The 19,367-nt window shown below is 56.6% G+C and overlaps 7 protein-coding genes across 7 annotated transcripts; 5 read left to right on the plus strand and 2 right to left on the minus strand.

The window, feature by feature from the left end:
- The first annotated feature begins 1,564 nt into the window (after nt 1-1,564).
- N657DRAFT_435184 (uncharacterized protein) lies at nt 1,565-2,359 on the plus strand. Its single transcript, XM_062787357.1, has one exon. The coding sequence runs from the start codon at nt 1,769-1,771 to the stop codon at nt 2,222-2,224; it is 456 nt and encodes a 151-aa protein (XP_062647715.1). The 5' UTR covers nt 1,565-1,768; the 3' UTR covers nt 2,225-2,359.
- A 62-nt stretch (nt 2,360-2,421) lies between these two features.
- On the plus strand, nt 2,422-4,502 carry N657DRAFT_656257 (CoA-transferase family III; the record flags this gene model as incomplete). The annotated part of the gene is made up of 3 exons (XM_062794682.1): nt 2,422-2,974; nt 3,037-4,247; nt 4,284-4,502. The coding sequence occupies 3 exons, from the start codon at nt 2,422-2,424 to the stop codon at nt 4,500-4,502; spliced, it is 1,983 nt and encodes a 660-aa protein (XP_062647716.1).
- A 279-nt stretch (nt 4,503-4,781) lies between these two features.
- Nucleotides 4,782-6,135, minus strand: N657DRAFT_572931 (uncharacterized protein; the record flags this gene model as incomplete). Its single annotated transcript, XM_062788920.1, has 2 exons — nt 4,782-5,995; nt 6,057-6,135. The coding sequence occupies 2 exons, from the start codon at nt 6,133-6,135 to the stop codon at nt 4,782-4,784; spliced, it is 1,293 nt and encodes a 430-aa protein (XP_062647717.1).
- A 524-nt stretch (nt 6,136-6,659) lies between these two features.
- Nucleotides 6,660-7,958, plus strand: N657DRAFT_645557 (uncharacterized protein). Its single transcript, XM_062792967.1, has one exon. The coding sequence runs from the start codon at nt 6,793-6,795 to the stop codon at nt 7,852-7,854; it is 1,062 nt and encodes a 353-aa protein (XP_062647718.1). The 5' UTR covers nt 6,660-6,792; the 3' UTR covers nt 7,855-7,958.
- A 702-nt stretch (nt 7,959-8,660) lies between these two features.
- On the plus strand, nt 8,661-9,396 carry N657DRAFT_435724 (uncharacterized protein). Its single transcript, XM_062787359.1, has one exon. It carries the CDS (start codon nt 8,813-8,815, stop codon nt 9,194-9,196), a length of 384 nt encoding a protein of 127 aa, XP_062647719.1. The 5' UTR covers nt 8,661-8,812; the 3' UTR covers nt 9,197-9,396.
- A 541-nt stretch (nt 9,397-9,937) lies between these two features.
- Nucleotides 9,938-10,784, minus strand: N657DRAFT_435722 (uncharacterized protein). The gene has a single exon (XM_062787358.1). It carries the CDS (start codon nt 10,528-10,530, stop codon nt 10,054-10,056), a length of 477 nt encoding a protein of 158 aa, XP_062647720.1. The 5' UTR covers nt 10,531-10,784; the 3' UTR covers nt 9,938-10,053.
- Nucleotides 10,785-15,663: 4,879 nt separating this feature from the next.
- N657DRAFT_634118 (uncharacterized protein) lies at nt 15,664-18,299 on the plus strand (the record flags this gene model as incomplete). The annotated part of the gene is made up of 2 exons (XM_062791252.1): nt 15,664-15,696; nt 15,774-18,299. The coding sequence occupies 2 exons, from the start codon at nt 15,664-15,666 to the stop codon at nt 18,297-18,299; spliced, it is 2,559 nt and encodes an 852-aa protein (XP_062647721.1).
- Between the last annotated feature and the right edge of the window lie 1,068 nt (nt 18,300-19,367).

Below are 19,367 nucleotides of genomic sequence, written 5' to 3' on the forward strand. Positions count from 1 at the left end.
ACCCAAGACCCTGCTCGACTCGCGCTAACCAGTGACTGACACAGTCGAGGCCAGCTGCATCAAGTTTCAGTGATGGTGGCACGTGGGCCCAGGTTTTTGGATAACTTTTTTGTTATGCGCCGCTGATAAAAGTGCGGGGAAGAAGCCTGCCGATGAGAGCCTGGACGGATGTTGTTGGACGGTTGACAAAAAGCTAACCACCAAGCCAAGCCCAGGCGAAATGGAGGATGGCGATAGGCGGGGCTCATCCTAACACACGAAACAGGCGGCGGTCGAGACTGCAGCTCTGATTGACGGGGCCAGAACCCTGTAGAGTGCTTGACATTGAGCCAGCAGGCGGCAGAGTAGCCTTATGGCGCGTGTTTGGTGTTACCATGCTGTCAGACAAATTCAAAACCAGGAAGACTGCGAGCCCCCGTGATGGAGGCAAGCAGGCCACGGGCACGGCTACTAGGCGAGGCGGCCGAGAGCGGTTCGTGCCAGGCGACGGGAGCACAAGACCTGGCGCCTTCCCCATCTCAGATTACGAGCATGCGAGCCTCGCGCAGTGGACATCATTTCGATGGTCCGTCCCTTGTTGTTGTCCAGCGTCTGGTGCAGAATGGCGGCGAGAACGTCGAGGGATGGAACAAACTTACAGACAGTTGCAACTTGAAGGCTTGAGATCCGGTTTTGTGGGAAGCAGAAAACACCAACGTGACCTCCAGCGGGAGTCAACAACGAATTTGCGCAGATTCCCAGATGAACTCCGTGCTGGGTGCTCGGCTGCCTTACAATCATACACTGAGGAGACAGTACTATCCGTAGATGAAGGAGACTCATCAAGACGCCTCAGGCAGCGGCGGCATCCCGTCGGATAATGCACCTAAACTTTCCCATACTCCTGCGGAAGTGGACCTGACTTTGGAGATATGATACCCCGCAGCGGCCCCGCTTCAAATGGGGCCCCAAGCCGTGGAGACGTGGACCCTGCCTGCCGAGAACCTGACCTCGATCAGAGATCCCTCAAAATTCCTCGATCTGGCGGAATGGGGATTTCTGTTTCTTTTCATTAACAAACCTCACATCCTAGTATTCCCCCCACCAAGTTAGGAGTCGACACCTTCGCGAACAAAAGGCATTTGCTTTTTGAAAAGTCCAGGTTCAGCAGTCCTGAGTGAACATTGATTTCCCCGACTGAATGCTGAGTGGACCAACATCGACCCTTGTTACAGCATTGGCCAACCTTGGAAGCGTATCGGCACAGGATATGCCGAGTCTGAGGGATGTTTAGCCATACAAGCCCTGGACGGTAAGTTATGTCCCATACCCATTGCGTGCATCTCCGAGCAAGCGTTGGGAGACTGGACGCGGGGCGCATGAATTCGAGCAGGATTGCCACCCCACGCTCTCCACTAACATTATCGCCGCTGCAGCAATCCCCAGATGTTCGTCAAACACGCTGGTCATCCGGCGACTGCGGTTTGTGAAACGAACTACGCTAACCCCACAAATTCCTGCTTGTCGGTTGTCACAAACGCCTTGCCTGCCTTGTATCCGTAGTGTATCCGTCCAGGTCCACTCCCGGCCGAGTGCTACCAGCTTCAAGGCCTTTCCATATTTCCACGACAGCAAACTGCTAATAAGATCCGGCTTGCTCTGCTGAGGGTCCCATGACTCCAGCTGAGTTGATGTTACAGTGTCGGATCTCGTCGATCGCGTGATCATGATCCGCGTCCCACGGCCACCTACTGTGGCACGTCACAGAATATCTTGTTTGTAACCTGAGATGCTGCCAGGACCCGGCAAAGAGCACGCCCCGGGCCGGGCCACATACCCCACATTCCATCTTGTTCGTGGCATGTCTGAACGCACGTGGTGCAGAGAAACGGGATTCGCCAATGCCTCGCCAGTGCCTCACCAACCCCTCGGATCCAGTCGGGCCTTGGTCAAACCCGTAAATGGTCGGAAGCCGGAAGGCGCCTGGCAGCGTGGGTTTTGCGGCACGAGCATACTCCAATCATGGCCGTCATCTCCGAAGGAATCTCTCCGGGCCTTGCGCAAGAGTGGCGGATGCGTGGGGAATCATAGTGAGGCAAACCACCGTCATGGGTCCATGATGGTTCCTCAATTATTGTTTCTCCTGGCATATTATACTGTGCCGGATACCACCTTAGCTCCCCAGATGTCCCAAGTCCCATTACCGGTCCCCAAAGGCTGCGGGTCTCACCAGAAGATCGCTTAACGTACAAAGTACACCCATGACCAACCTTGAACACGGTGTGATCATATCGACGTCGTGGGCATCGGATGGCACCTCAACTCCCAACCTTGAATCTATATATTGGCACCCTACCCGCGATCCATCGTCGCGCAGCTCTTGCTGAGCCTCTCACCATGCTCGCATCCATGAACTCAGCCGCTATGGAGTCGGCGACCACAATGACACCACCGACGTCTCCTTCCTTGAACTGGGCCTGGGACAGCGCTGTCGACGACGAGAAGCCATTGCACGATGGGAGCACTCGGAAGATGTCACAACAAAGGAGCATTCTCATGTCAGCTCTTCGCTGCTGGCAGAGGCTCATGGTGTCCGAGACAGACTGCGAACGAACCGCTCAAGGGCCTCAGAGTCGTACACGCCATTCAGTCGCTGCCGGAGCGTTGGACGCTCTGAAGGAGTTGTGCGCGGTGTCGCAGAGCGAGCTTCCAGACACCATCTCGGCCTTCACCAAAATGGTCGAGGTCACGCCGACGTCCGGAAAGGGGGACCAGGTCTGCTTCCCGACGCCTCTCAGAGAGCAGGAGACCACCGCCGCCATCAAGGCACTCGAAGCCTGTGCTGCCGCCGCCATTGCCAAACTTCGGTATGGAGAGGAAACCAAGAGGATCCAGGTTGATACCGACAAGGTTTCAGCCTTCTTGATGTCGGCGTACATCTCTACCCTCGACGGCATGGGCAAGCAAGATTCACGGATCAAGGATAGAATTCCTGGTGAGCACAAAACCGGCCCGATGTCTCACACGGAAGGGGGACCATCGTTGACCAGTTGGCAGACACGGACCTGAACCGGGCCCAGTCGGACCTATACAGACGCATGTCGGCCAACCTCTATAGCACCAAGAATCCCGGCGAGTACTACCACATTCACGGGTCCCTCGACGCCGATGTGACCCTCCAGATGCTCGGTCTGCCTAAAGACAACCCGGACATGACCGACTACCGCACCATTATCGACTACATCGGATTCGCCGTCAAGCAGCACACCGCCGCAGAACTCGACGCTCTCAACCTCGCCCATCGCCAAGCCGGCATTCAAGCCCTCACCTGGCCCCAGTTCCAATCAACCCCCCACGGCAAAGCCCTCCTCGACCTGCCACCCTTCACCGTCCGCCCCAACCCCTCTGACGCCCACTGCACCCCACCCACTCCCTTCCCGCCACCACCCCATCCCACCACCACCAACCCGCGGTACGCCCTGCAGGGCATCAAAGTTCTCGAGCTATGCCGCGTCATCGCCGGCCCGACAATCGGCCGGTCGCTCGCGGCGCACGGCGCCCAGGTCCTCAAGGTCACCTCGCGCCGCCTGCCTGACGTGCCCTTCTTCCAGCTCGACGTCAACACGGGCAAGCACGCCGTGCACCTGGACCTGAAGCCAGGAAGCTCGGCCGCGGACCGCGCGACGTTTGCGTCGCTCCTCGCCGACGCCGACGTGCTCATCGACGGCTACCGGCCCGGGGCGCTGGCGCGCCTGGGCTATGGGCCTTCGGTGCTGGCCGACCTTGCCAGGCAGCGGGGTAAGGGATTCGTGTATGTCGCTGAGGACTGTTTCGGAGGGACGGGCTTGCTTTCGTCATCCTCATCATCATCATCCTCATCATCCCACGAGGAAAAAGAGGAAAAGGAGGCCTGGGCCTCGCGGCCCGGGTGGCAGCAGATCGCCGACTGCGTGACGGGCGTCGCCTGGGCCCAGGGAGAATTCATGGGTCTCGACGAGCCGGTGGTGCCGCCGTTTCCCATGTCGGACTACGGCACCGGCGCGCTGGGCAGCCTGGCCGCGCTGGTGGGGCTGTACAGGCGGGCGACCGAAGGCGGGTCATGGATCTGCCGGACCAGCCTGTGCCAGTACGACGTGCTTCTAATGCGGCTGGGCTTGCTGCCCAAGGCCGAGCAGGAACGGCTGCGGAGGGAGCATGCCGAGAGCGGGGCCGGCTTCTTCGAGCTGAGACATTGCGACTCGGTGGATGAGGTTGGGCGGAGGGCGCTGGTGAGTATGAAAGTGGCGGTGCCGCATTTATTTCAGGAGGGGGGTGAGGGCAGCGGGCGGATTATGCAGGAGGCGTGGAGCGAGGCGTTCAAGGGCGTGGTGCGCTGGCCGAGGGAGGCGGTCGAGATTGAGGGTCTTAGGGTTGGGCACGTGAGAACGGCCAGGCCGAATGGGTGGGATAAGGAGGCTAGCTGGGACGGGTGGGAGGAGGAGATTGGCGAGACAGCCGCTAAGATGGACGAGGTGTCGCTCTGAGGGTACAGTTTCCCCTATCTTGCTGGCGGGCAAAAGTAGCTGGGAAACTTATGGTCGCGCTTATCGAGCAGGTGTGATCATTACGCTGTCAGAAGGTAGTCTGGTAAAGACGCTGGTTTGCTCTCAAAGGGCATTCGCATTATCGGCAGGATCCTTTCCCGCCCACCCTAGCACTGTATGCCCCACGGATGTCGAGGGCTTTCTGACAGAGAACCAAGAATTCTATGCTACCTGACTTGAATACCATTACAGACACCCAACACCGTTCGGACCCTAACATCACAATACCAGTCTCCCCGGCTCGTTTTCCAGGACAACCTTGACCCGCTCAAGGAAAACCTGTGCCCTCCTCTCCTCGGCCTTGGGCACTTGCAGGCTGAAGATGTTGGAACCCGTCGACGCGCCGGGGATCACGGTGGTCTTCTTCGCAGCGGGCTTCGGCTTCGACGGCCCAGCAAGAGTGTCAATGATGTCGGACCTCTTGGCAGGCGCTGGGCGGGCCTGGAGCACAGACGAGGGCGGGAGGGCACCAATTTGTGGGATATAGGAGCCGCGTGACACCTTCGGGTTAGCTACCTTGTCCAGGCCCAAGATTTGGTTGAACAGCTCGTCCGCAGTGGGCTGGTACCCGGCAGGGAGCGGGAGCTCGTCGTTTGCGATCTCGGTGGCCCGGGAGATGAAAGTGGAGAGCGGGAGGAACACGCCCAGGGACTTCTGTATCTTCCTTTGGGCTTCAACTACGGCCGACAAAGAGACGGGAAGTGTGACGACAGACTTGACGGGCGCCGGCGGCGGTGCTGGGGCAGCCTCCTTGGCGGGCTTCTTGGGCTCCGGAGCCTTGGCAACCTTGATGTTGCTCAAGTCGAGATGTGACGCCTTGTCGAAGCGCGAGGAGATCTCGGACGGCGTGCTGGCGTTAATCTTGCCGAGGAAAGCGAGGACGTCGCCTTTGAGGATACGGCCGTTGGGTCCGGTCCCAATGATGTCGTTGAGGACGGACACGTCAAGGCCGTTCTCCTTGAGCAGATAGTGCACTGAGGGCAGGGGAATCTGTGTGTTCTTAGACTTCTTCGCTTCCGGCTTGGCTCCGATTTCCGAGTCCGCCGGGGGTACGGCGGTGGTTGGTGGAGATTGGGGCTCCTGAGTCTGCGTCTTCGGCGCCTCGGAAGCCTTTGTCGGCTGGGCGTTCCCCTCGGCAGGGATCTGAAGCGAGCTGATGTCATCACCCTCCTCGGCGATGACTGCTATCCGTGTGCCGACCTGCACGCCCTTGCTGCCGTCGCCCTGCATGATCTTCATCAGGATGCCGTCCTCCTGCGCCTCAACATCCATCGTCGCCTTGTCCGTTTCGATCTCGAGGAGTACGTCGCCGGCCGAGAATCTCTCGCCCTCCTTCACCCTCCACGTTGCGATGTTCCCTTCGGTCATGGTGGGTGATAGAGCGGGCATCGTGAAATTCTGGGCGGCCAGAGCGGTGGCCGATGTCCGGAAGCCTACGGCGGAAGCTGTGTCAGCGCGGATGCGTGTCTTCCTCGATGAGTTTTTTGTACAAACCTCTGGCGGCGACATCGCGTTGCAGCCTCCGAAAGGCAAGCCGCACCGACATGCGGCATGCCGATGTAAGAGATGCCATGGCGATAGGCAGTGTGCGGAACCCAATTGGGTTGAGCTGTGATGGTGATGGTGGATCTCTTTTTTGTTTCATGAGAAAGATAAATTCCATGTTGCAGTCTGGACTGGCGCGAAGCGGACCGATTTAGGCGGTGGCCCAAGCTCACTTGGCTTCCCAACATTTGCATCGCGCAGGATTCTTAACCAGGCCCCAGAGAGCATAGCTAAACCAACTGTGCTTCTACGGAATCTGCGTATATCTCACCTTCCTATCCGTACTCATTGGGGCTTCGAAATCACTGACCTAATCAGGTTGTAAGGCATGGAAAGCCAACAGCTGTGAATGATTATACCGCAGTAATCAGGTGTTAAAAGATAAGTAATGACTCATTTAATAATTATATAAATATTTTGTGAGAGGCGAGGCACGTAGGCACTAGGTACTTGCAAGCTGCGAATTGCCTGCCGAGTGGATCCTGTCTCAGTGCGCTGCCGCCAAGACCTGACCTCACGACAACACCTCCGGCGCCAACAAAATTGCGGCCCCACCAAACCCAGACGTATAGCTTCAGCTTCACAGTCAATTCGGCTCAGTTGGGCCAAGAGTTAGTTAGGATTGCGCCAAGCACCCTCCTTCTCTGCGCTCAACACTGACAACCACAGCCTCAGATCACTCACCATGGCGTCCTTCTCCAGGGGCCTCGGCCCCCGACTCGTGTTTCTCATCCGGCAGCAAGCCCCATGCGAATGCGCCGCCGCCGAAGCACAAGTACGCCAGCTCCTCCGCGCCCGCTTTTCCACCGCCCGCCTCCTCCAGAAAGCCGCTCGCTCGTCCCGCCCAGTTCCAAAACCCGCATCCAAACCATCCGCCTCAACGGCAGCCCCCAAGACGTCGTCCCCTATCCTCGGCTCAGCAACCGCACAAGCCGCCCGCCCCGCCACCTACGCCGAGCAGCTCGCCCTCAAGGGCCGCACCCTCCTCTACGAATCGCCCTCACACTTCTGGTTCCGCGCCGGCTGCTTCTCCTCGGCCGCCTTCTGCGTCTCGTACACCGTGTACCAGTACTGGACCGTGATCCTGCACCCGCCCGAGGGGCTGATGTGGTGGATACCGCACGCCTTCGGTGCCATCCTGGTCTTCATGGCCGGCATGGGCGCTTACTTCGTTATGGGCGCGGGCCGCCTCGTGCGCTCCATCGAGGCCGTGCCCGCGGCCGCCGTTGTCGCCGCGAAGCAGATCGCCGCTGCCGGGGCAGCAGCCTCGCAAACGCCGCCAATCTACATCGAGGTGGCCACCCGCCGCATCGTGCCCTTCATGCCGCCCAAGAAGACGCTGCTTCGACCCGAGGAGGTGCAGTTGCCGTTCCGCATGTACAGCGTATTCGCCGGGTCGGGGTCGAGGTTGGCGGTGGCGGCGGCGGCAGGCCACGAGAATCTGGCGCAGAAGCCGGTGAGCTTGGCGGAGAGGGTGCGCGCGGAGCGGGCGGCGAGGGAGGCCAAGATTGCCGAGAGGAAGTATACCATGGACCACATCATGACGGCGCCGTTCCGGGACGCTGCCAAGGCGTTTGGCACGGCGTGGCGCGGCATCAAGCGGTCGTTTAACCGCGAGGGGTTTGCCAAGATCCAGCTGGGGAAGCAGGAGTACAAGTTAGATGTGACGGGAGGGTGGGCGCTGGATGACGGGAGGGCGATGGACAGGCTGCTACCAATCAGGCCGAATGCGTTGAGGGCGAGATAGGGAAATGGGTTTTAATACCGTTAGTTCGTGCGCTTGTGGGGGGCTACTCTGTATGATTCTCTGTTGATAATATACCCTGTAAAGCACTGTATAGGTGCAACGAGCTTTCACTCGATCTTCCCAACTTCTGAGGTGTGATTCTCCTCTTAATCTAGGAGACGCCGTGGCCTGCTGGTAGTCGTGTCTTCTCTTTCTCAGAGTCACCGTGTAACTCTTGCTACCTTCAGTCGTTCGTCGATGACCGCCGATGAGCTTAGCTACCGGGTTGGTGTGCTGTCAAGTCCTGTTCCTGTAGAAGAGGTCATTCTTCAAGTCAGGCAGCGCTGTTCTCTACCACACCATGGGGCCATGAGGTTAGGTAATGGTGGAGATCAGAGGAGAGGTAGGGAGAAGTCACCTGGAGTATATTATCCGAAGTCTACGCCAGTACCTGCCTGCCATCTTTATATACGAGAGTCCCACTTACACTGTCACCAACTCCTCCCAGATGAGAAACATTGAGTTAGCGCAGCGGCTTGGGAGGAGCTCTGGTTGGACTCGGCAACCAAGAATCATAAGGGTTCGACTTCCTTATAAGTCAAACCAAAACCCGCATAAGCTTTTTCGCAGTCATCCACCTCTCCACGACCGGCGCGCGAGTAGGGCTGGTTGGTGAGCTTTTCGTCTTACGCTTTCTAGGTTAGTTTCTTTCTAATATTCTTTCCACAAGAGAAATTTTGACAACGTCAACGTCCTGAGCCTAATCTGGGTATATATGACTACTTTCTGTCCTCATTAGCGGCCGGTCAACGTTTTTGTTTCCCACCAGGATGAGGTAACATGTCAGCTACCCAGGTCAAGCCCTCCAGTCGTCAGTTCTTCTGTGCGCAGTGTGCAGTGTGCAGTGTGTTGTTGACATCCAAGTTAAGCAGACGAACAAGCCGCTGAAATTCATCGAAGCAAGACAGGATATGATGCTATGCATCTCTCCTTGGGCTCCTCGTCCCTGAGTTCGTTCAACGGTGCCGTTTCCCACTCTCCATCGAATTATCGTCTTCGCCCTCTTCATCAGTTGACATGCAAGCCATTTTACTCTAAGGACGGTACAATGTGCGCAGAAGCTGGCCACTCCAGCCTCCATCACTCGATGGCATGGGCGACGAAGAATATCAAACTGAGGATATGCTACCGAGGGCCCCAGACAGCTGGGAAACTGCCCGCTAAAGCAAGAAGCGTGTCTTCACGGATCACTAACCCCTCCCAAGGTCAGCTCTGGATTGGAATAAAGGGATACATCCAACATTGTTCGTCGTCGTCCAGTTCAAGTGTCGCAAGGCTCCCAGAGCCTACTGCTGTGGTTTGAGCCTGTTTTTCACCTAGGTACTGCCAGTAACTACCTTCTCCATCCCATACTTCTTTTCGACGAGAGGTTGATCCGGAGTGCAGCACCGATGAATGGGGACCTGAAGGACGGGTTACCTTGACCAGATCCAGTTTCTCAAGCTGGCCTGTCAACAAAGCTGACCGGAACCACATGCGTAATCCTTAGATGCTGTCCTCGCTCCTCTGCAGGGACTGCACACCCGGGGATTTCCCTCGCACTCTGAAACTCACCTCTAGATCACACAACCCGCCCTTCTTCACCTGACGAGATTCCGGAACTGAATCGGGTTCCCCCTTATTCCACAACCTTCAATCTCTACGCAGTACGTAATCCTTTCACAAGCCGCACGGAAGCCTCTGTGCACTCTCCGCAACTCATGTATGACAACCCGTCCGGCTTCTTCCCCAGACTTTTCCCCTAGCCCCCGACCCCAGAAGAGTCAAGACCAAACGGCAGCCGGGGTAAGTCCAGGCCACCTTCTAGTCGGTCAACCCATCAGACCCCAGGACATCAACCGGCAGTGTGAGGCCTGCCACCCATCTACATCCCCATCTACATCCCCATCTTCCTATCAAGGCTGTTACCGACACACAAAGCCTGGCTAAAAAAAAGGCCCCAGTTCACATGACGCACGCGTTAAACGGCTGAAACTAAACCTAGACTTGTCCACCAAGGTTATGGCATGTATGTTGTGCATCAAGTAGAACCTTGCCCCATCCCACGCCCCGCCGTACAACTCCAATCCGTCTATGATGTCTGTAGGTATGGTAGGTATGGACTTGTATTGTACCAGACACGGGATACCTTCTACCCCCGTCCGCTCCCAGTCATAACATTCATCGACTTCTCCATGGAAACCACTTACACATAGTACATACTCTCTTTGAAACTATGCCTTCTGAGAGCTGACTGAGAAAGGAAACAGCGGAGGCATCCCCTTCCGTGACTCCGTTTTTCCTCTTTGCATGGATCTGTCTGCCTGACTGTATGTGCGTTTGTGTATGTGACAAAGAAGTTTGCGTGCCACAAGGCCGCGAACCAAACCTGCCCCGCCCACCCTCCATGCCGCGATGGGGTATGCCGCCCATGGGGTGGTATGGTATGCCATGCACGACATGCACGGCATGTGATTTGTGAATGTGGGCGTGTCCGACTTCGGCGATCTGGCGCCGTTGCGGTAGTTGCGGTACATCCGTTGCCTGATCATACTTTTTTTTACCTCCCTGCAGACGTTGGGGGAGGGGAGAGACTTGAGTGAGGTGAGGCGAGGAGTTCGGTTTCCCGGCAGGCAGGCAGGTTAACAAACAGCCCATGGTGGCGGCGGGGTTGATGGAAGAGGAAATTCATCAACAGTTTCAGTTTTCGATCATAGTGCGTGTCGAGATGAACATGATAACGGATCGGAGAGTAGGCAGCGGCCCCGTGATGGCGAAACAGAGGGATAACTGCTCAGATCCAAACCCCTCTTCTTCTCGCTCCTCCCGCCTCCGTTCTGGCTTCCTGTTTGCTACCACCCGGACGGATTACCCCGCGGGCTCGCAGAAGAAAGGACCCTGAAACGGTCCCTACTAGGATGACCCGGGCCCTTCCCATGCAGTCCCGAAGCAGCACCAACCGGCCCGGAGTCGTTGTCAGAGGATTGAAAAAATAGAGTGGGCCAACAGTCCATGCAAGCCGGCGGCGCTGCTTTAAGGCTAATGCAATGCATGTGCATTCCTCATAATCCAAGACATCCCATCGCTCTTACTCCATCCACTGCCTTGCTTGAGACTCTGCCGCAAGACATGCATTTGCATGCAGTGACGGCCGCAACGAGACGAGATGAGCGGTGAGGGAGGAGAGAAAGGGAAAATCTTGGTGTTTTCGCGAGAAAGTCGACTCGAGCCGATGAACCGACCGAGGCGGTGCGACGTCTTGGCTCTCTCTGCCCCGCATCAACTGAAGATCGACCTCGCTCGCTTGTGGGTGTTTCGTCGTCCGTGCAGGAAATCGAGAGGGTGGGGGTTCCTACTGGTGTGCCGTGATGCCGGGGGGAAGGGATCCCGGCGAGGGAGGTCAAATCACCGAATGAGACGACCCGGGAACTTCCAAACTGGGCAGGCCGGCCAAGACCCGGGACTCTTCGGCTGGCATCACGGCTGGGACAAAATCAAGCGGCGTCGACGCACCTTGTGGCTTTCTTGCTCAGTGTACCCACGCGGTATCTCGCAGTTGGATGTCATTCTCGTGGGCACGCCTGTGCTGTGATCCATCGGACCGTGGGTACGTCATTGCGCAAGTCCTTGGATGAGAGACGTTCAGCGGGCGTTTGTTACCAGTCTCGCCAGTTTCCACAACCGCGCAGAGCAGCGGTGGGGTCGCCGGCAGCAGGTGTGATCGCAACACGGCCTCATTGGACTCGAAGATCCGATGAAACGACGTTCACGGATGGCGTTGAGCGGGCACTGTTGATCTGCTTCAAGAATCAGGACATTCCCTTGGGAAAATCAGCGCGGTCGCAGCTGTGGGTCGCGGGGACAGGGGTTGGCTTTTGGATCTGCTCTCTCGTCGCTCGGGATTCGACTGGAGATGCAGCATCTTGAAGATCTTCGACGCCGAGCTGTGCGACTTGACGACAGTGGCGACACAATGTCTCTGACAGGTCTCAGACAGTGCAAGCCGTCTGCTTCCAGCGGAGAATAGTCGTTTTTTTCTAAGACAGATTTTGAGTGCGTTAACCCCGGTTACCCATGTTCGCGGGGACTATCGCCGAGGATCTGCATCTGAGATCCCGTTCTTTCTGCCTTGTTGTGGTTGCTTGGAGGGGTTGAATCCAACCACCTCTGCACAAACGTGCAAACACGAAAGCCCGGCCAAGAATAAGGTAGCTGGGCAGTCGTCCCGGCATGCAGCCATGTAGAGTACATTCCTCGCGTCTCCTTGCTAAGGAAGCGGTGAAGCTGCAATACGCCGTTCGATGACAAGCCACTTATCGTTCCGCATTCACCGTCAGACAGCGAGGTCGTTATTGCGGGGTTCGAGTGTCCTGAGAGCACCCTGTGCGACTTGCATGGTTCGCTCTACAGATGTCTCCCATAGCCTGGAGGCTATGTGAACTCGAAAGACCTCGACATATAGTGCTCCACAAAACAATGCAGTGAACATCCGACGGGAAATATTGGACTGCAGTCTTAGAAGTCATGAGATATTGTTCAAGTTGCATATGATTCGGCCCAGAAGGTGAATCTGGTGGGCCGAAAATCTTCACCTTGCCAAGCCTGCAAGAGAGAGATGTTGCTGCGTGGTTGCAGGGCCATGCCAGGCTTGCCGCTTGGTTGAAAGCCGAATGATATCCCACTCACGCACCCTTCCCAATCAGAAAGCACCCGGGACGTGGGATGCGAAGAGAATGACATAATGGCGTCGCTTGCGACAGGTCGCAAGGCGGGCACTACGTGTGTCGCATAAGTTGGTCTCAAACAAGTGACGCTCGAATATTTCTTCGGCTCCCGGGTGATTCACCTACGACCGAGAGTCATCCTTGCCGTCCGACAGTCAGTGCATTGTCCATGCAGTCAGTGCAGTCGGTGCGGTCCTGGAGAGGTTGATAATGTGGTCGCGGGGCGCCATAGTAATGCGGGAATAGCAAAAGGAGAGCGTCTTTTTTGCGCTGTACTCCGTAGAAGACGTGCGTTTGCCGGCGCTGGAGATTTGTAGATAGCGAATCGAGTGCCTTTTGGAGTGTTGGACGACCCTTGTCAAATATCGATCACCAGGGTCCAATGACTTCCGGCCGGGATCACGGCACCCCAGTGATGTGCCACCCGAGCCGCACATCGCGTAACTCATAGCAGCACAGCTTGAAGCTGATCGATGTCCCCGAGTAACGTGATGGCAACCTGTGAGTGGTTCGACGTAATGCGGATATCGCCTCTGGTGAGCTCGAGAATTGTTGAGCAGGCGATTGCGCAGCCTCCATGCATGCACAGATGCGGCGGGCTGACGGGAAGACCCTGAAATCTGAGTGGATGTCTCTAATCTGTACTCGTCGCATAATGGGATAATCACCGGTTTCCCGGGTTAAAAGTAAACAAGGTATGGAGTCAGGACGAGGAAGACGTGGACGAGACAACCCGTGACAGCATCATGCCTGCCGCGGATGACGCGGTATGTTGAGGACGCGAGGTCCCGTCTTCGAAAATCCGAAAGGAAGGGGGGCCGTTAGCTTGTCTCCCAAGCAGGTGTTCGATTTCAAGTTGTTGATCCACCGCGCATCTCAGCTGGCACTCAGCTCCGTACAGTGCGATTACGGTACGGGGTACGTTGAAGGTGCCCAGCCCAGGCTCGCACCTGATGAACCGTGTCGTCCGTATCAGCTCGCCAGCTCCCTCTATTCCGCTGACGAACAACATCCGATGTTTTTTGATGGTGTATAACACCGATCCGCAGCACTTGGACAGACGGCTGAGACATGCAGCGTCCTGCCGGACAAGACATGCGAGGATCTGTACTCACTTCTCGCTGTGCGTGGTCGCCGGTCGACACGATTGGTTCCAGCTGCAGTGAGGCGGCAGGCTTGGGACGCTCATGCGCAAGCCGACTGGTAGAATCTTCCATGTGCATCTCATCAGCTCCTGTTTCGTCGGCGGAGGATACAATACAAGTGGTAGGTTGCCGGATGATCCATGTTCACTTCGAATCGGTGTCTGTATGGTGATACGCATATGTGTTCGGAGGGAGTCGGTGGGCTTCCGCTCCAAGGACTGGATGTTACCAAGGGCCGCGCACATTTTGATCGCTGGCTTTCCAGCTGCACGTCAAGGGTGGTAGGTATATCATAACCTTTGAGAACCTCGGCCGTGATTGATGTCCAGGTCGTAGGATTGTCACCAGCGATCTGGACGATAAGAGGACCATCACGACCAGAGAAGCCGACCAAGGCTGAACAGTGCGGCGGTTGAACTGGCCGGGCAGGTGCGGGATGTGGGAAATTGCTCTCGCTCCAGTTTCCAGGATTGCTGTCGCTGACCCCGCCTAATGCATGGTCTCCATGCCACTCCAGGCAAGTGGCGCCGCCTAGGTAGCCTTGCATCTAGCGAGACCCCCTTGTCGCTGCTGGCTCAATTTTGGACCCCCATGCAGAGCGATCCATATTTTAATTTGGCGGTTACCTCCCGGGCCCCTCACCACCAAAAGGACCCTTCATTTTCCTTTTCTTTCCTCTTCCGTCGCGACGGAAAGACGCTGCTCTCATCGGCGCGTCGAGAGTGCGAGCGAGAGCACGGGAAGACTTTCTTCCTTAGCGCCATCTCGCTGCCCGGCTCCTCCTCACCCACACCCTCGCCTCACCGTGGTCGCCTCAATTGTGTTGCTCTGGCACGTTCTGCGGACAACGTCTCAGTCACGAGTTCCGAGTAAACACTCCGAGCTGGGATTCGGCCCTAGGTCGCCCACTGGTGACTTATCTCCGAGTGTGCACTGGTAAGTGTCTGGTGTCTCCTTTCTCTTTTAGTTTGCTTGTGCCCAGCCTGCCCACGAGGGACATCGCCCACGGTCCAATACTTCAGTGCCGCAGCGTTGGTGGTTGTCCGGTAATATGTCACCAAGGGGTTTGTTGATTACTTCGTCCGGTGATTTGCCCGCCAGTTCCAGCGGGCCTTGGCCTTCACCTTGCGCCCTTCTGTGTGCACGCGCGTGACTCCTTGGGTCCATTCTTCAATCGCCTACCCGTTGCTGGGCCCGCCACGGAAGCGCCAACAGAGGCAGTTGTGGCCTCGAGATGGGCCTTTGAGCACCGAATGTTCGCTGGAAGGAATGGCGGGGATTTGCTCTGGCGACACCCCTTCAGTCCCAAGGTTGGCCTTGAAACCGGCTTTTCGTCTCGAGACCTTGGGCCGCGCCGCCGACCACGAGAACGACCGCACCCGATGACCCGGCCCTGGCTGCATCTCCGAGCCTCTCTATCCTGCCGAAAACCCTGTTTCCGCACCGCCAACCCGTTGGAGCCTTAAGACCCTGAGACGCACCGCTTGCCATCCCCTCAACCGATTGCTTCCGGATATACGACCTTCTGCGACTCTGGCCGAGCCCTGGACCGCGCCCGCCAGCCACAGCAACGTCTTCAACCCTCCCGCCTCGCCAATCGACGCCTTCCACCGGCCAGGAAAACCCCGCTGGTTACTGGCTGGCCCACTCTGCCTTATTATCGGCCACACATTCACCAGGCTTTCTGAGCAGATTGACGAAACCGCCGAACTGACATATGACCCTGATCAGGCTGCCGTCCGCCCATTGCCACGACACGTCCGTTGCCGCCGCCGGAGACGCGATAACGATATCAAGTCACTTATAAACGTTTGGTCGAACACGAGATTGAGCTCGCTCCACCGCCCCATAGCCTCGAGGCACCGCAGCCATCCGCTCCTTTGAATATCAGAGTCCCATGTATTCCAATCCATAATAACAAGATGGACTCGGAAGACGGGGAGTTTTTCATTAAAGTATGTTTGTTGCCGCTGTCCAGCAGCCCCACGGCGCCATGCATGTAGCAGCGCTGACGGGTTCGTCTTCCAAACAGCAACTTGCCGGCTTTGTGCGGACGCACGAAAAGGCCCTTGCAAACGCGCTTCAATTCAAGAGACAAAACCCCCCCCGACATGGAGCGTCGCAAAGCGTATCGTCCATCTCCACAGGACATGTGCCGCCCTCCCCATCTGTACCAGAAAGACCTTCAACATCTGCGTCGACGTCGAGCACACTTGCTGCTGCCCTCTCCCTCGGAACCCTCAGCTTCACATCCCACAGCGTCAAGTCGGCAAAGTTGGCACTCACCCCCCATCATCTGTTCTACTTGCTTTCTCGCTTCGAAGATTTAGGGGTTCCCGTCGGTCCGATGAAGGTTCGCCTCGAAAACCTGCACGACAGCACCACCTCGGCCAACTATGTGTCGTTTCTTGGCCAGTCGCAACGTTCCAAAAGCCACGGCTCCGATGTCGGATCGATCCGTTCCGTGTCGAGCATCCGGAGTGTCATGTCTACCATGTCTGCGTTGTGGTCGAGCTTCGGGATCGGCTCGAGCATATCCGCCGCCCGGACAGAGAGGCAAAAAGCTCAGGTTCAGGCCGACCTGAAGTATCTGTACTCCGCCTTCACCAAGATCCCCTGCCTAAGACTGGCGCCGGACTGGCGTGCGCGGCTCATCAAAGGTTACGAAGAGTTTCCATTTGACTCGGCCGTGCCGCTGTATGTTTTCAAGAACGTGCAAGCGCTCGAAATTAGTGACATCGACTTTCGGCAGTTCTTCGGGTGGGACAGGCTCTCGGAGCAGCTCCGATCTCTTGCGCTCAAGCGTGCCAGTATCGACGACCCTGCAGATATTCTGATCGATATCGTATTGGATGACATGGACAAAAGACGTCGGCGAACATCAAAGAGCCACGCATCGCCCACCAGACAATGGCCTGGGCCTGCCAGTCCTCGGAGAAGCCCGACAATGTCCAACAGTGATCTTCCCAAGTCCGCCCCAATTCCAGGCACACCGGGTCCGCGGAAGTCGACAATGGACCTGCAGGTTGGATCACTCAATAGCGATGCTGGGGCTGACCAGGATGGGTCTAGTGGAGTGGATAGCAGGCGACCATCCATCGCGAGGGCCGACAGTGATGAACCTCATTCACCCCCCAAGGACGACACCCGGACGCGGAGCCACTCTCCCCGGCGACCAGGAAGCTCCCGGAACCCATCGGCCACCGTTCGGGGACCCTACAAGATCCGAAGGTCCGGGTCTGGGAGTTCTCACTCGAGCCTCTCGGATTCCTGGCATAACTCCCGGGGAAGCTCTTCGAACATCCTGCCCATGGGCATTCTTCCGACTTCCAAGTGGCGCTTCCTCAAGCACCTAAGCTTGGCAGACAACTCGCTCACTGCGATTCCTGCAGCGAGTCTGATTCCCCTTGCCAATACTCTGAACTCCCTGGACCTTTCTTCCAACCTGTTCACGCAGATCCCCGATAGCCTGGCAACCCTCACCGCACTCCGTGCTCTTAATCTTGCGCATTGCATGATAGACTCTCTGCACTCGCTCACGCGAAATCCGCTGCCAGCGATAACCGCTCTGAATTTGCGAGCCAACCGCCTACAATCTATTGCAGGCGTCGAGAAGCTCCTGCCCCTGGAGCGGCTTGATCTTCGAGACAACCGTCTCACTGACCCCATGGAACTAGCTCGGTTGACGGGAATTCCGGAAATTCGCGAGATCTGGGTAGAGGGGAACCCTTTCACACGTACCCACCGTGACTATCGCATCACAATCTTCAACTTATTCCGCCAGACACCCGGGTACACTGAAGACATCACCATTGACACTAGCGGGCCCACGTCCGCCGAGAAGCGATATTTGGTGGACCGCGCAGAGGTGCCGCCTGCCGTTCCGGTGATTAAACCTGAGCCCCCAGAGATCCCCGCTGTTGATGTTAGCCGGCCAGCCATAATCTATGATGCGCCTCCCAAGGAACCTACCGTGCTTCGAAAGGAAAGGCCTGTACCCAAAGCAACCTCCGGCGAAGTCAGCACCAGCTCAACACGGCGCCGCAGGGCGCCAAAGCGCCGCATAGTTGACCTCGCTACTACGGACAGCCCTATCCCCTATGCGCGCCCTGTCGACCGCCATACAACGCCTATCAAAACTGCTGGGGCCTCCAATAACTATTACCGAACCTCGCAGCCACCTGAGGCACCTGAACCTCTTCGCAATTCCCTGGCGGAGAGCCCCCTTCCAAACCCGGCGGACGGAGGACCTCGACAAGTTCCCAGAATTGAGACCAACCTGTCACCCCAGCTGCCTTCAATCTTTGGCTCACCAGAAAACAACGCTGACTGGGATGTGGGTGGCGAGCTCTACCGCAAGAAGATTGAGGATCTCCGTCACAAAGTGGGCAACGGTTATCTGAGCGTTCTTAGCGAGGAGGGCTGGGATTCAAGTTCCCGTTCCCCGGAGTACCGCCAGGCAGCCGACTTTGGCGCGGCTTCTTCGCCATCGATCCATTCCGACCCATCGATGCCCCGAGCGAACATGCAAGCAATTTCCAGTGGTGGGACTCTCTGAGGAGCAAGGAGTCACTGGAACATTCAAAATTTTGATACCCCTTTTCCATGTAATGGTCGGTCTCCCGGAGGCGGACCAAACCATACCACACCACACCACACCACACCGCAACATAGAGACACCTACCATACGGCTCACCGTGGTGGAGCCGACGATTGTTTTGATTGCGTTGGCTTGGTTTACTTGGCTTTGGCTGGGCGGGGCTGGAAGGGAACCAAGCCTGAGATACCGGACGGTAACGGAATGGATTGCGCTGGATCAGAAATACCCAGTACTTATCTATACCCATACCCCTCTTCTGTTGCGCAGTTTCTGTTTCGATTTTGCATTGTCGGACTGGGCTTACTTATTTCTGTTTCATGTTTCCCATTTCGTTTCTCTGTTGTTATTCCTTATTTGCATTTGAAGATGTGGCACGGGAGCTTACTATTTGCATGCATGCATTGCATACCTGGCGTTTTGGGGGCGGTTGGGACTGATGGTTTATTGATTTGGTTGGTGGGAGAGGGTAAGACTGATGGATGGCGTTTTTTTTCTGTTTGGTTCCTGGTTTGGTTTGGTTGTGCGGGACACATCTGTTTGTTTCTTACATGTTGTTGTGCTGTTGTCGATGGGGATGAGGAGAGTCTTGGGTCTCTTCCTCCTTGGCTGATAATACCCACATGCCTCGCTTGCTCCCGTCCAGAGTTCGTTTAAAGATAAGGGTCTGGATGATGGAGGAGAGACTGTTTCCTGTTTGGTCGGTATGGAGGCGGTTTTGGTGTACGAAAAAAACGGTGTGTTGAGTCAAATGGTTGCGTGTGGCGGGTTATACAAAGAGAGAACCAGAGAAGAGGTGAAGACGGCAATTGAGAGCGAGCATACGATGGTATGAAGTTACATTTGAAAGGGATTGATTCTTCCAATGTGTGCCTTGCTCAATGTCAATATGTTACATGGTGCTGGTGTTGCTGCGTCTGGCTATTGGTGACCTGCTCTCTTGAAAGGATGTTTTTGACCGTTGCTGGTTTTTCACTTGCCCTTTTCCCTGATCACTCTGCCATCTTGGTGGCCTATATCGCCTATATT

The sequence above is a fragment of the Parathielavia appendiculata genome, assembly GCF_033297405.1.
Source record: "Parathielavia appendiculata strain CBS 731.68 unplaced genomic scaffold N657scaffold_6, whole genome shotgun sequence".
NCBI lineage: Eukaryota > Fungi > Ascomycota > Sordariomycetes > Sordariales > Chaetomiaceae > Parathielavia > Parathielavia appendiculata.

Coding starts and splice junctions, on each gene's coding strand:
- N657DRAFT_435184 (XM_062787357.1), top strand. CDS start 1,769: ATGCTGCCAGGACCCGGCAAAGAGCACGCCCCGGGCCGGGCCACATAC.
- N657DRAFT_645557 (XM_062792967.1), top strand. CDS start 6,793: ATGGCGTCCTTCTCCAGGGGCCTCGGCCCCCGACTCGTGTTTCTCATC.
- N657DRAFT_435724 (XM_062787359.1), top strand. CDS start 8,813: ATGCATCTCTCCTTGGGCTCCTCGTCCCTGAGTTCGTTCAACGGTGCC.
- N657DRAFT_435722 (XM_062787358.1), bottom strand. CDS start 10,530: ATGGGCTGTTTGTTAACCTGCCTGCCTGCCGGGAAACCGAACTCCTCG.